The sequence below is a fragment of the Triticum dicoccoides genome, chromosome 2A, assembly GCF_002162155.2.
Source record: "Triticum dicoccoides isolate Atlit2015 ecotype Zavitan chromosome 2A, WEW_v2.0, whole genome shotgun sequence".
In the NCBI taxonomy this organism is placed as follows: Eukaryota; Viridiplantae; Streptophyta; class Magnoliopsida; order Poales; family Poaceae; genus Triticum; species Triticum dicoccoides.
The window spans coordinates 621,889,762-621,904,924 of NC_041382.1; the positions used below are offsets into that span (position 1 = coordinate 621,889,762).

Below are 15,163 nucleotides of genomic sequence, written 5' to 3' on the forward strand. Positions count from 1 at the left end.
TGCAACACAAGATTAGAGAGGTCCACACTATTAAAAAACATGTTATAGACAAGACACACAATGTTTGTCAACGAGGTTCACCATCGCGGCGTATCCCGGAGCATTGATTATGGGCACATTTTTCAATGTACCAATCACATGGTACAAAACCATGACAAGATCTCGAGGCCACCGGACAACGCTCCAACGACCCTCACCATGGCCGGTTCGGCCACCCCTACCACGGGCGTCCGGACCGTTCCTCTCGTGATCTCTGTCTTAGTCAAAGTTGTGTCTCATCTATTTTTGACTACCCGCGGTGACCTTACATACTAATCCCAGGTTACACATGTCCATCTCAAACACCTAACCCTCCGTGTACGCCAAATCTGACTGTAGCCCAATACACATATTCAACATAATTTTAACACATGCTGCCAACAGAAGCACGGCAGCCTAGAATGTATCCGATCGTTGCATCAGTGTTATGTTCTCTTTGTGTTTGAGAGAAGTTGTAATATACTCTACCCATCTCGAATTACTTGTCGCTGAAATGGTTGAATCTAGATGTATTTTTAGTTCTATATACATCCGATTCTATCAATTTCCGCGACAAACAGTTGGGGGCGGAGGGGGTATTATTTTTGTTACCGTACCTTTTTTTTGCGAGCACTGGTACTTGTATTATTGCACTAGAGCCTTTGCCTTTTATCTGAAAACATGAACGGATAAGAACCAAGTGAGAGGTTGATGTTTGGTCACTTGATAGCACCTGTGTAACAGTTTATAAATTGAAAATGAGGCTACTAAAGTCTTTGCCCTATCAATTTATCAACAGTGGCCGCCTGCGGTCACTCTCACGAACCGATAAGAACCAAGCGAGAGAGGGTGGTCTGCGCCGTCTCGAAGAACCAATTCCGGCCGTGCAGTTGCGAGAAGTGACGAAGTGATCGACATGAGCTTCTGTGTTTTCAACAGAAACCATTGCTGGGCATGGCACGTAGCGACAACAGGCCGAGGATTGATGTGACCGTTTTGTTCACTGCTGCAAAGTCGGCTTGGTTTCGGCAGCTTTCCTTTACAAAGCACCGTCACCAAACTTCAGGTTTGGGCAATTGGCAGATATTTTTGCAGGTAATAACGGAGTGCTCGCCAAATTACACGTGCGCGTGTTAACAACTTTCGGGCCCATGGTGACGGGGGCACGACCAGCGGCGCCGTTAGTCTTAAAAAAAGAAGGGGGAAAAAGGCGGCGCCGTAATCCTATGAGAAAGATGCTCGCTGCAGCTTTCTGTCGACTGTGTAGTGCAAGGGGCTCTGAACTTATGCGATGTCACACTAAACCATTCTCGATGGTGCGCACTAATTACAAGTGCGTCTGTGTTGACAGTACAACCGCTGGTGGTTAGTTTGTTCACACGTGAACTTTGAAGTTCTTAATGCATGCTTATTTGTCTTGTTAAGTAAACAGTGTATGTAATCCTGGAGCCCGTTCATGCATGCATGTAGGGCGATGTTGCAGTCGCAGCCTTCAGAGGAGAGGCCGGGCAGGCAATGGTGTGTGACCAAGCCAGCATATACACATGGATGTTTTCCTCCGTACTTAGATCATCTACAGTCGGACTCAGCAAATCCGGCCCCTCCTTTATCAAAAAAAAAATGCAAATCCGGCCCCTCAAACATACGCGGACGCGCCCGGATGTGTCCACAGATACTAAGCGGGCACTCTCTATATCCACGTCTTCACACCCACGTATCTCATATTCCGTCCCTTATATTCATATACTAAACCATGCAACATTGATAGAAACTACGTAGATCATGAGCGAACATATAAGTGCACAATCGGTTCATCAAAAGATAACAGCCGGATCATCAAAAGACAATCAAAGTTCACATAATACACATAATACGATGGACAAGTTCAAACTACAACTAAAAACTTGAAAAAGGACGGATTTTTACCACTTCCTTGCTGGCCCTTTGCCCTTCCGGTCGCCGGCGCAACTGTAGGACTCCGCGGCAGGAGGTGGGTCCATGTCGGAGCCGTCGGACCCGTCAGAGGAGGTGGAATCAGAGATGACGATGAAGCCTTGCAAGCGTCAGACGACGCGGTCTTGCTTACGCTTGAGCTTGGCCACCCTCGATGCCTCCCTCGCTGCATCCACCACCCCCCGCTCAGATTGCTCAATGTCGAGTCGGAGCTGCTTGGCGTTGAGCCTCTGGAGCCGTCAGGCCTTCGTCTCCGCCTCAGTCAGTGATCGGCGGCACGCCTACTCAAAGAGGTGGTCCTCCTCGTCGGGCACCCGACGCCGACGGGCAGACTGCGCAGGCCCGTCGGACCCGCCCTGCCATCTCCCTTGCCCTCTGCCTCTCGCGGCGGGTACCTCGTGCCTCCGACTCTAGAGTACGCATCCGCGACATCAGCTGAGCGGGCACTAGAACCCATCGTTGCCCGCGCGGAGCAGCAACCGGAGGTGGAGGAGGCTGTCGGGCAGGAGGAGCAGATCGGGCATGCCTCGCAGATGCGCGCGCGGGGCGGGAACGGACGACGCCGGCATCCACGCTGCCGCGGCGGGCGACGGGGGGCTTTTGCACCGGACCCGGAGCTGCCGCCCGTATCGACCCGCGAGAGCTCGAGCGCGATACGGAGCGCCAACTCCTCCTCGTCTCCAGAGTTGCTGTCGGAGTGGCTGCCGGTGCTGGACATGTTCGCCGACGCTAGAGATTTGGCAGATTGGGAAAATGGGAGCGTCGGGGAGGGGAGCGGAGTGAGCTAGGGTTTCTACCGTGCAGGGTTTTTTGGGGTCGGGGGTGGGCCAGGCTGATGTGGCGGGCGTGCCCGGGTGTGCTCAGGCCGTCTCATATTCGCCCTAAATGCAGGACGGATATGAGGGGTGCCGGTCAACCCGGGCGTTTGAGGCCTGTTTGAGAGCTCTGGTTGAGTCGGTATTTTATGACCGATCGGTAATCGGACGGCCTACCCAGACGTATGAGACGGATATAGGTCACCCGACTGTAGACGCTCTTAGGCCTCTTCCAATGCAAAGGTGCTTAGATGAGGTGCTAAGTGCATTAAATACCTTAGCAACTCAACTCCCTAATGCATATGTGCTTAACTAGTTGTTGCTAAGCTCAGTTTATTTAATGAGTTAGCACCTAAAATCTTTCATGCATTGGTCAAATTGTATTATTTAAGTGGTTTGGCTAGGTTCACGCGCTTGGCATTGGTTCTTTCTGGGGTAATTAAAGTGCTCTCTCTCTTTCTTAATGTTGTGCCATGTCATTTTTTTACTAAGGCTGGTCATAGTGGGGAGTAAGTTAGACTAGTAACATGCATATGTTACTATCTTCATAGTGCATAGTATCATAAATTAGTATCATTGGTGGTCTCATTTATTGCTATGCATGACACATAGTAGCATCATATTTATTATGTTACGGTATCTATCTACGTTACTATAACCATCTCTTCTCTTCTTTAATTGCCTGCCACATAAGCATGTTTGCAAATCCCAAGTATATGATACTACTTATGTTATCTCCACTATAAGACTACCCACAATGGGAGTAACATAGGTAGTAACATCACGCATATTTAGATAGAATGGATGATGTGGCGATCAATAAATGAAGAAAGAGAGCAAAGTGGTAACATAGCTAGTTACTAGTAGTATGAGTAACATCACACATATCAATGCAAAATGAATCCATGGCTTAATAAATGAAGTGTTGCATGTTACCACATATATGTTACTCCCCACTATAAAGGTAGTAACATAGACTAATAACATTGACATGTTACTACTCTAAGTTACTACCCATTATGGCTAGTCTAACCAATCTTATATAGCATGCTTAGCACCTATCCACGGAGTACAAAGCAAAAGGCTCGTTTGGCGAGAAGGCACTCTGATCGATCGGGCATGCGGTGCGTCCTGCCAGTGGCGCGCATGCATGCAAAAGCGCTGGTTGTCCGGAGCCGTTAATAAAACAACAAACTGTCCCTAATCGGTCACGTGTTGAATTCGCGAGTCGATCGACTTACACGGCGATACTCCGTTTGGAAAGAATCGATTTCAGCCCCAGAAATTTAACACGCGCAGCCAGAAATTTAGCCTATTCCCCAAGTGGCCAAGGGGAGAGTGAGGAAAAAAACGTGAAGCTTAAAGAAACGGACAGCAACGGAGCCAGCAGGGAATTGGCTCAGCACGCGACCACCACTATAAATTCCACTCACGACGCATCCGTTGGCCACAGCCACGTGTGTCCAAACTAATTGAGCCCAGGCCACGGAGATCCGTAACCGCGAGACGTCGACGGCGGCATGGGCGCCGAGGCAGCCACCCCGCCGGCCGTGCTCCTCGTGCCGTTCCCGGCGCAGGGCCACGTCACGCCCATGCTGCTCCTGGCGCGCGCCCTCGCCGCGCACGGCGTCGCGGCCACCGTCGCCGTGCCGGACTTCATCCACCGCCGCATCGCTCGGACGACGGCCGGCAACGACGACGACCGCGATGGCGGCAGCGGCGTGGCGCTGGCGTCCATCCCCAGCGGTGTCGCGGACGTCGGCGACGGCGACCCGCCGGGGTTCGCCGAGTTCGGGCACGCCATGGAGCACCACATGCCCGCGCACCTAGAGCGCCTGCTGGCGCGCCGGCGCGTGGCCTGCGTCGTGGTGGACGTGCTGGCGTCGTGGGCCGTCCCCGTGGCCGAGCGGTGCGGCGTGCCGGCGGCCGGGTTCTGGCCAGCGATGCTCGCGAGCTACCGCGTGGTGGCCGCCATCCCGGAGCTCATGGAGGAGGGGCTCATCTCAGAATCTGGTACGCCATGCTTGGGGTGGTTCCCTTCCTTCCTTCCTTCCCGAACGTAGGCACACTGCGAACCACCGGAGCTCGCACGCGCGCGTAACATGGTTAGAGTTGACCTGGCGACCGGGAAAACTAAAGCTTAACATATTTAAATTCTAAAACAAAGTATATATAGGGTTAAGAACTTTTTAAGATCCTTGATCTTGCGTGCTTGGTGCGGCATGCATGCCACACGCCCCCACATGCTTTTCTACGTACGGTCGCAAGTTGCAACAAAAGTGTTAGCGGTACGTCAGGCATGATCCTAAATCTAAGGCTCGAAGCACTACGTACGATGCTCCCCCCAGATAGAAATATGTGTCTCCGAGATCTAGCCATCTCCACACACACCACACCATACTCATCAAACATCTCAGCTTAATTAGATGAGATCATGAGAAGAGCTAGCTCCACAACATATGTATTCACCTTGTGAGGAAAGGAAAGTTGATGATATGATATATGTACGGCCGGAAACCATGAAAATCACAGAAACTATTCATGATCTACGCATGCATATGTTAGCAACCACACTGAACATGCCAGGAGGATAAGTGGCGTGCGTTCAGTCGGTGGATCTTGGAACCGTTACGTACAACTCGTCCGTTGGGGTATTTTCTACAGCTGCTTGGAGAGTTGATGAATGGCCAAACATGATTGGGTTTGGCATGTGAAAATATTAGTCGGGGACCCGTCTTTCTTTTCGTTTGGTCCCTCTACAGCCGAGTGCTGTGTGGATCTGATCCATCTTGTCTTGGGGCCGGCCAGGGCCAGCAACACATTCGAGTATTTGTGAGGCAGCCTTTTTGTAGCTGATCATACTTGGCCCAGATGGCAACTCACCAAGTTGACCCTCCCCCCTCGGCAAATCGGCAGTCGACACATGATCGGTTCTTACTCACCAAGGGAGGGTACAATATCACGGCGAGATGTGCATGCATCATGCAGTACGCTCGCACATGTAGAAAGGATAATATTTAACGAACAATTGATGCTTGAGTCGCCTCGGCCGATTAACAGATCTTGTCGAATCATTTGGGCGATTGATTTTTTGCCCCTCTTTTTACGTCTGTACTAGCAATTTGTGGGATCCATGCACGGGTTTTTCCGTGGTAGAGAAACTAAATCAGCTGCATGCGTCCTTTTTTCTTTAGACATAGACACAAGCTATTGGACGAACCAACCTGGGCCCTCTGGCTGGCTGGCTCGTGCAGTACAGTGTAGCCTTTTCCCATATATGCAACGGGGAATAGTCTTTCTCTTCGGATTACGGTTGTGGTGTAGCAACCAGATGATGCGGAAGACGACAACACGATCGACTTGGCCTGACGGGTCGATCCAATCCATCGATCGGTCCGGAAGAGCAATCACGTACTGACGTACGAGCAGTACATGTACTACATCAAGCGATGTGACGGCAGTTGCCAACTCGGTCGGTCCCTTGGATCGGATGAGCTTCGGGTGCATGATTGAACGTCACCAATCAGCCCACGTGGGATGGAACGCACACAGCCGGGGTCCACCACGCAGGAAAACTCTAAGGCGATGGGAGGCGATTGCATGGCGAACGTCTACCGCTGCTAGGGTTAGGGTTTGAGCTGCGGGGGTAAGAGAGGATACGGTGGTTCGTGGACGGCGACAGCGCTGAACTCAGGACCGACCGGTGATCTTCCGTCTTCGTCGCTGACGGAGCGGATGGCGGAGAAGGCTGGAGAAAAGGGGGCTAGGGTTTTGGAACAGATGGGATCGACATCGGCGGCGGCGGCGGCTGGGACTACTCCGAGGATTCATAACAACACCAGGGTGTCCATAGGCGGGGCGAACCAGAAGAAATCTACCCGCCGAACTAGCTGCGCATCGGGCTCGGGGATGGCACACCAGAGGAACACGAACGGCAGGCAGGGGGATGCAGAGGCACTGGCCTCGGGCAGGAAGAACACTCCAGCGGCCGAGGAAAAGGGGATGGCGACGCCGCAACGCAAGATGGATGGTACATCAAGCTGGACCTCCTCTAAATCTCCGGTGGAAAGCAAGACGCCAGATCCTACGTCGAGCCTTTCAGCGAGGCTTGGGGGCATGGTACTGATGGATAAGGAGGCAGAGGGGTTCGTGTTTGAGGAACCGGAGAAGGTGAGTGCAAGGAATAATCGATGGTTAGCCGTCGGTAAAGTATGCTCGCCGAGGCCGATGATCATGAGCGCGGTCAAGCACGCGATGCAAAGGGCCTGGGGTTTGCACAAAGTGGCCAAGTTTGCGGACCTCGGTTCCAACATATTTGAGGTTCACTTTGGCAGCGAAGGAGACTGGAAACATGCAATGAACAACGGGCCATGGCAATATGATTTCAGCGTGTTGATCTTGAAGGAATATGAAGGCAAAACTAGGCCGTCAGAGATGATTTTCGATAGAACTGATGTGTGGGTTCGGGTGGACGACTTACCACCGGACAAGAGGACTGAATCCTTTGGTAGAGCTCTTGGGAATTGGTTGGGGGAGATTGTACGAGTGGACACTGATAAGGATGGTATAGCAAGGGGACAATATTTGAGGGTTAGAGCAAAGATTAATGTGTTTGAACCGTTGGTGAGAGGTTTCAATCTCAAAACGTCCAAAGATGACAAGTTGGGGACCTGGTTTGACTTCTACTACGAGAAGGTGCCTCACTTTTGTTTTGAGTGTGGTAGGATGGTTCATGCAGAAGGCATATGTGTTCCCCCTTTGGACTTGTCCCAACAATGGGGTGGCTGGTTAAGGGCGTCCCCGGGACGGTCGAATGGAGCAAAAGGAGGACCTCATGGGCCAGCTGGGTGCAGCAACAGCTGGGGCAATAGACGTACGGGCGATAGCGACCCAAGGCGTCATCCCAATTCTGACAAAACTGAGGCTCCAACAAAACGTAACCTGCAGGATGAGTTTACCAGATCGGAAGGAGCACGCACTGGCGTGGCTGCTAAAACCGACAGAGGAGAAGTTACTAGCCCTTTGAAGGAGAAAAATAAGTATGAAAGAAGGGAGGGGCACGACCTCAGACAGGATTTAGAGCAGAAGAGGGAATGGGACTTGAGAAATAAACTCCAAGGACAACAACGCTATGCTAGCAGCTCAAGAGATAGAAGAGAGGATATGCGGGAGGAGGAGGGAGGAAGCCACATACATCATAACAGGGGTGATTTGCGGAGAGGTGATGAACAAAGGGATAGGGAGAGGTTTGGGGAAGGTGGGGGCAGGAAGAGAGGTCACTTTGTCAGGAAGCCTAGGCAGGAGTACAGACCAGTTCAACGTGGCTACCAACAACCAAGCTTTGATTATGAAGGTAGGAAGAGAGGGCCTAGGCAGTTTTGGGTGGCAAAAAATGATCCGGATAAGCAACTGTCAAGTGATGAGTTCATCAGAGATACGAGGAGGAAGACATCTATTGTTTTTGACCGGCTATCGGAGAATAATGATTCATCGGCGGACCCCGACGAGGGGGACCGCCGGACGCAATGAATTTCCTAGCCTGGAACTGTCGAGGCTTGGGGTTGGACTCGACGGTTGGCGAACTCAGAGACCTGATACGGTCCTACAACCCAACGGTGGTTTTTCTTTCAGAAACGAAGAAGAAGGCGAGAGCTATGGAGAAACTTAAATGGAGTTTGGGTTTTAGAAGTGGTGTTGCAGTTGATTGTCAAGGTTTAAGCGGGGGTTTGGCTCTTTGGTGGAGAGATAATGTGCAGGTTAACATTAGGCCTTGGTGCCAATACTTCATAGATGCAGAAATGATATGGGAGGGGAAGACCTATAGATTCACTGGTTTCTATGGGGAGCCCAAGACGGAGTTGCGCAAGAAATCATGGGATGCAATTAGGTTCCTAAAAGCACAAGATGATCTTCCATGGATTTGTGTTGGAGACTACAATGAAGCTCTATTCCAAACTGACCAGCTAGGGGGTAATCGGCGACCTTTTGCGCAGATGGAGGACTTTAGGGATTGTTTGGCGGAGTGCGGTCTAGCAGATCTGGGGTTCTGTGGTTACCCATACACATGGGATAACAAACGTGACGGGACAGAAAACATTAAGGTACGACTGGACAGAGCTACGTGCACGAACACATTTTTGGAGCTATTCCCTGAAACATATGTGGAACACCTAGTGACAGAGGAGTCAGATCACCAAGCTATCCTGGTTAGAGCGCTGGAGACGGCTCCGCGCGCAAGAGATAGAGGGTCGAGGCCGTTTCAGTTTGAAGAGGCTTGGACGAGGCACGAGCAATATGACACCATGATCGCCCAGGCCTGGTCAGACGCGAGTACAAATGAAAACACGGTGGCAGGAGTGTGGGCAAAACCGAGCAAGATGACTGGGAGTATGCAGCGCTGGGCACGGGAGGTGTTCGGATCCATCCGGAGGCAGATAACGAAGTTGAAGACGCAGCTCGCAGATGCACGAAGCAGGGCTGACATCTCTGGTACCTCACTGGAGGTCCGAGAGATTGAAAAACAACTGCGCGAAATCTATGCTAGGGAGAAGATGTTGTACCGGCAGCGATCGCGTGTGGACTGGTTGCGGGCGGGTGACCAAAACACAAAATATTTTTAGAATCGGGCGTCGCATCGCAAGAGGAAAAACACCATTCGTGCTTTGCGCAGGGAGGATGGTACGAGATGTATGGTAGACGAGGAGATGCGTGAGTTGGCAACCAGTTTTTATGAATCTTTGTTTACATCAGAAGGATCAGTGGATGCACAGGAGATACTAGAAAATATTAATCAGCTGGTCTCGGACGATATGAACGCCAAGCTAACATTTGCTATCTCCGATGTGGAAATTGAAGCTGCGTTGTTTCAAATGGGGCCGACGAAAGCGCCGGGGCCAGATGGGTTACCTGCTCTCTTTTACCAAAGACACTGGTCGTTGGTGAAGAGTGATGTATGCACGGCCGTTCGGGGTTTTTTGAGTGGGGCTTTGACCCGGGCTGATTTTAATGATACAATCATTGTCATGATTCTGGAAGTTAACTCACCGGAGCTGCTTTCACAGTTCCGCCCCATCAGTTTATGCAACGTCTTGTACAAGATTGCCACCAAGGTGTTGGCGAATAGGTTGAAGGGTATTCTTCCACTTTTAATCTCTGAAGAACAAAACGCTTTTGTGCCCGGGCGTCTGATCACTGATAATGTGTTGGTGGCATATGAGTGTGTACACGCTATTCGCAAAAGGAAAAGAAAGAAGAGTTTGTGTGCGATTAAGTTGGATATAATGAAAGCGTATGACTGAGTGGAGTGGATATTCCTGGAGAGGGTTATGACACGTTTTGGTTTTGATCCGATGTTGGTCGCAATGATAATGAGATGCGTCACCTCGGCGCATTTTTCTATAAAGTTAAATGGTGGGCTATCCAGGAGCTTTACACCTTCTCGGGGTTTAAGACAGGGGGATCCGTTGTCACCATATTTGTTCCTCTTCTGTGTGGAGGGTTTTTCAGCGCTACTCAAGAAGGCTCAAACTGACAAACAGCTTTCCGGGGTGAAGTTTGGGAGCACTGGCCCCCATATAACTCACTTGTTGTTTGCATATGATAGTATAGTTTTCCTTGAGGGAACCAAGGAGAATATGGAAACACTAAAACAGATCCTTGAAAAGTATGAAAAAGCATCCGGACAGAAGGTAAATTTGCAGAAATCCTCCATCTTTTTTGGAAAAGGAAGCCATGATGTGATGAAGGATCAGATTAAGCAGATTGTGGGGATTCAATCTGAGGCTCTTAGTGAACGATACTTGGGCCTCCCAACACTGGTTGGTAGGTCCAAGGATGGCACTTTTAAATATGTTACGGAGTGTGCTAAGGGTAAAGTGTGTGGTTGGAAGGGGCAAGGATTGTCCAAAGCAGCTAGAGAAGCTCTCGTCAAATCTGTCCTGCAAGCGACACCGACCTATACCATGAGTTGGTTTCACCTCTCGAAGAAGATGTGCCGGAACCTGACTTCAATCTCGTCCAAATTCTGGTGGGGTGCAATGAATGGTGAGAGAAAGGTCCATTGGATCGCTTGGGAGAAGATGTGTGCGAGCAAGAGGGATGGGGGTATGGGGTTTCGTGACCCCGAGGCATTCAACCAAGCTTTGTTGGCGAAACAAGCATGGCGTATTCTTCAAGTTCCAACTTCTCTATGTGCTAGAGTGCTCAAAGCAAGGTATTTTCAAGATAATTCAATTTTGTCTGCTTCCTGCCCAGCCTCGGGCTCGTTCACTTTCAGGAGTATCTTGCACGGCCGGGATTTGCTAAGGGAGGGCCTCATATGGAGAGTTGGGGCGGGGCTCAACATTAACATTCACCACGACTCGTGGATACCTCGGAATGGGAGCACCAAACCCCTAGGCCAAGTATACATACAGGGTGTGACCAAGGTGGCTCACTTAATCAACCCTGATGGTGTGTCGTGGAATGAGGAGTTGGTGGATCAGATGTTTACAATGGCAGATGCTACGGACGTGAAGCAAATTGCGATTGGCGGCTCGGGGGCTGATGATTATCTTGCATGGAATTTTACGCGTAATGGTGTATTTACCGTTAGATCGGCATACCACCTACGAATGGCCTTGAACAGAACGAGGTCCGGACAGCCGGAGTCCTCGAGTTCGGTAGCTATGCACAAAGGATATTTGGAGCTGTGGGATACAAGTGCGCCGGGCAAGGTCAAAATTCATATGTGGCGCATGATCCGCAACGGGCTTGCTGTAGGGGCAGAACTCCACCGACGTCGGATCAAGCCGGGTGTTTTTTTGTGTTGTGTGTGCCCGTGAAGAAACTATAATGCATAGATTTTGGGGCTGCCAGCATTCAGTCATGTTCTGGGAGTTGCTAAGGGAACAGGTCGGCTTGGTGTTGGAAGAACCACCGAGACACATTCAGACTCAGCGAGCTCTAGCATCCTGGCTCCTTGACTGGTTTGCCCGGGCGGAGGACGACGAGAAGGAGGTTATGCTTCAGGCGGCCTATAGCTTCTGGCTGGCACGGAATGAGGCAAGGGACGGGCGGAATATTGTATTAGCACATGAAATAACAGCTACAGTGCAGATGCATGTTGCAGAATGGAGAGCATCTCACGAGACGAGGGCGTCACAATTGGAGCCAAAGACTATTCAGCGATGGGTACCTCCCGAAGCTGGATGGGTAAAGATCAACTCCGACGGCGCGGTCTCCAGGCACGGGGAGAAAGGAGGAGGTGGAGCGGTTCTTCGCGATCACCAAGCGGCGTTTCGCGCTGAATTGTGCCACTTCTTCCCAAATACAGTTGGTCCTGAGATGGTCGAGGTGTTAGCGTGCAGACAAGGCGTTCGAATGGCAATCGATCTAAACTTCACACGGGTGCATGTGGAGCTTGATTGCTTGTCTTTGGTCAAGAATCTTAACGACTCGCAGAAGGATTTGTCTGCTGCAGGCCCATGGGTGGAGGAGATTAAAGCGATGCTTCGGTCTATGGAGGAGTCCAAGGTGACATGGATTCGTCGGTCTGGGAATGTAGCCGCTCATAAACTAGCAAAAGTAGGGATAGGGAAGAACCGTTCGGAGATTTGGGTGGGCTCGCCACCAGACTTTATTTTAGATGTAATTTCAGACGAGATTCCTAGCTACGGTTAAATAAAGCGGCATGATTTTCCCCTAAAAAAAAAGCCCACGTGGGATGGAACTCACAACTTGTGGGCGGCCTGAGTTTCTACACTATGCGTGCGTCCGTGTTAGTTCGATCTAGCTAGCGCACAGCATATGTCGGCACGAGTGCACTGCATGCAGTAGAATCGATGAGTTTTGCATCTCACTAATTCACCCGTCGATTTTTACCAACGTGCAGGTGCCCCTCAGTCATCGCCGAATCAGTCCGACGACGACGGGCTCAGGCAGGGCAAGATGCTTCGAGCCCTCAACATCTTGCCGGCAGAGGTAGAGCTCAACAACGGTGAGCTGCCATGGCTCGTGGGCGACTCGGCCACCCAGAAATCGAGGTTCGCGTTCTGGCTGCGGGCTCTGCACCGCGCGCGGAGCTTCCGATCCGTCCTCGTCAACTCCTTTCCCGGCGAGGCCGGCGGTGTCGCCGCCGCAGACGACGGCCACCCGGCGCGGCAGGGCCCGCGGGTCCTCCCGGTGGGGCCGCTGCTGGCGGCCGGCGGGGGCGACACCAGCACGGAGCAGCGAGCGAAAGGCGACGGGCCCCCGGTGGCACCGTGCAAGCAGCAGCAGCCCAGCAGCATGTGGCAGGCAGACTCGACGTGCATGGGCTGGCTGGACAGGCAACGTGCGGCGTCAGTGGTGTACGTCTCGTTCGGCAGCTGGGTGGGGCCGATCGGGCCCGAGAAGGTCAGCGAGCTCGCGCTGGGGCTGGAGGCCACCGGCCGGCCCTTCCTGTGGGCGCTCAGGAAGGACCCGTCGTGGCGCGCGGGGCTCCCCGACGGCTACGCCGACAGGGTGGCCGCCGCCGGCCGCGGCAAGGTGGTAGGCTGGGCGCCGCAGGAGGAGGTGCTCACCCACGGCGCCGTCGGCTGCTACCTCACGCACTGCGGCTGGAACTCCACCGTCGAGGCCATACGGCACGGGGTGCGGCTGCTGTGCTGCCCCGTCTCCGGCGACCAGTTCATCAACTGCGCCTACATCACCCGGGTGTGGGGGATCGGGATCAGGCTCGGCGGCGGCATGAGCAGGGACGAGGTGAAGGACTGCATCGAGAGGGTCATGGAGGGCAAGGAAGGGAGGCGTCTGCAGGAGAAGATGGACGGGCTGAGGGAGAGAGTCGTGACGGCCGAGGCGACGAGCTTGGCGCAACGGAACGTCAAGTCCTTCGTAAACGAAATTAGGAGGGACCATCCTCCTTTGTCGATGCAGATGCACAGCATATTGTAGAGGTCGAACACTTTTGTGCCTATCTTGTACATTATCATTTGGAAAAAGTCCAAATTAAGCTTTAAATTTGTAGGCGAAAGCTAAATGAAACCCTGAACTCTAAATCCCTGAAATCAGCACACCAAACTCTCGGATCCCGGTCTATTTTGAACCTTGAAAGGATTTAGCTGGGATTCGCTGAATTGGGCCGGCCCACTAGGTGAGTTGCTCGTGCTGCTCTAGTTTTTCGCTTTTATTTTGTTTCTTTACCGGTAACTGGTTTTCTTTTTTACACAAGTCTAATTATTCTCGGTAGCCAACATATGTTTTTAGCACAGACATGGAATATTTTTTATACACTTTCGACATTTTTCAAATACATTACGTATATTTTTTAATATACATGTTTTCAATTCTTTTTTGAATACACGGTAATATTTTTCCAAATACACGTTTTACATTTTCTTAACGACAATAAACATTTTATAAACTACATGAACATTTTTTACTCTGTTACACATTTTTCAAATTGTATACACTTCTTTCAAACACATGTCACATATAGTCTTTTAAGGGTCTGACACATTTTTCTACATCACGCAAAATCTTTTTTACATTGTGTACACTTTTTTAAATTCCACAAGCACATTTTTTGAATCGCACGAATATTATTTTACATTGCACAATTATTTTTGAAATGCCACATACATTTATCTAAACTCGCGATATTTTTTAGATGTCATAAACATTTTCTTTGCACATTTGTTCAGGTTTCAAAATTTGTTCCCAGTTTTACAATTCGCAAATAGTGTTTGCACTTTCAAATTTTCTTCATGTTTCTAAATGTTTATGTTTCAGAAAGTGTTCGCTTTTTCAAAAAATAGTTCTTTCTTAAACTATTCAGAATTTCAAAAAGTGCTCACACTTTATAAAATGTTCGGACATTTCCAAATTTGTTTATGTTTTTAATATTGTCCTAAAAATGTTTTAAAAGTTCTAACGCTTCGGCCGCCGCTTAAATACAACATGCCTTTTACTACATCGCTCATAGTTGTCTGCTCTAGTGGCTAGCGGGATGAGCTCAACTCAGCCTGGTCCCTAGTTTGACTCTGCCAGAGTCTTTTTGTTACTTCGCGCTTTGAGGAATAGAGAGACTTTTTACGTCACGCCTTAAGAAAAGGAAAAAAAAACTTGCTGCGTGCCTGATGGGCCGGCCCAGTCAAGTCCAGAGCTAACAATCCCGGGATTTAACATGCCACGTCAACAATCCCTGTTTGGGAGCTCACTCAAGGTTGAAAATAGACCGGGATCAGAGAGTTCGGTGTGCTGATTTTCGGGATTCAAAGTTTGAGGTTCCATTTAGCTTTTGTCTATGAGTTCAAGGTTTATTTTAGACTTTTTCCTTATCTTTTAGACATAATGCTTAGATGAGCCCTGCTTAATATGACTTCATAAAAGCCCTAAACGGTCCGCAACCGTGAACC

At 50.5% G+C, this 15,163-nt stretch overlaps 1 protein-coding gene across 1 annotated transcript; it reads left to right on the top strand.

Annotated features, from left to right (window-relative positions):
- The first annotated feature begins 4,241 nt into the window (after positions 1-4,241).
- LOC119355810 (UDP-glycosyltransferase 82A1-like) lies at positions 4,242-14,015 on the top strand. Its single transcript, XM_037622688.1, has 2 exons — positions 4,242-4,799; positions 12,658-14,015. Exons 1-2 carry the CDS (start codon positions 4,307-4,309, stop codon positions 13,698-13,700), a joined length of 1,536 nt encoding a protein of 511 aa, XP_037478585.1. The 5' UTR covers positions 4,242-4,306; the 3' UTR covers positions 13,701-14,015.
- The last annotated feature ends 1,148 nt before the right edge of the window (positions 14,016-15,163 follow it).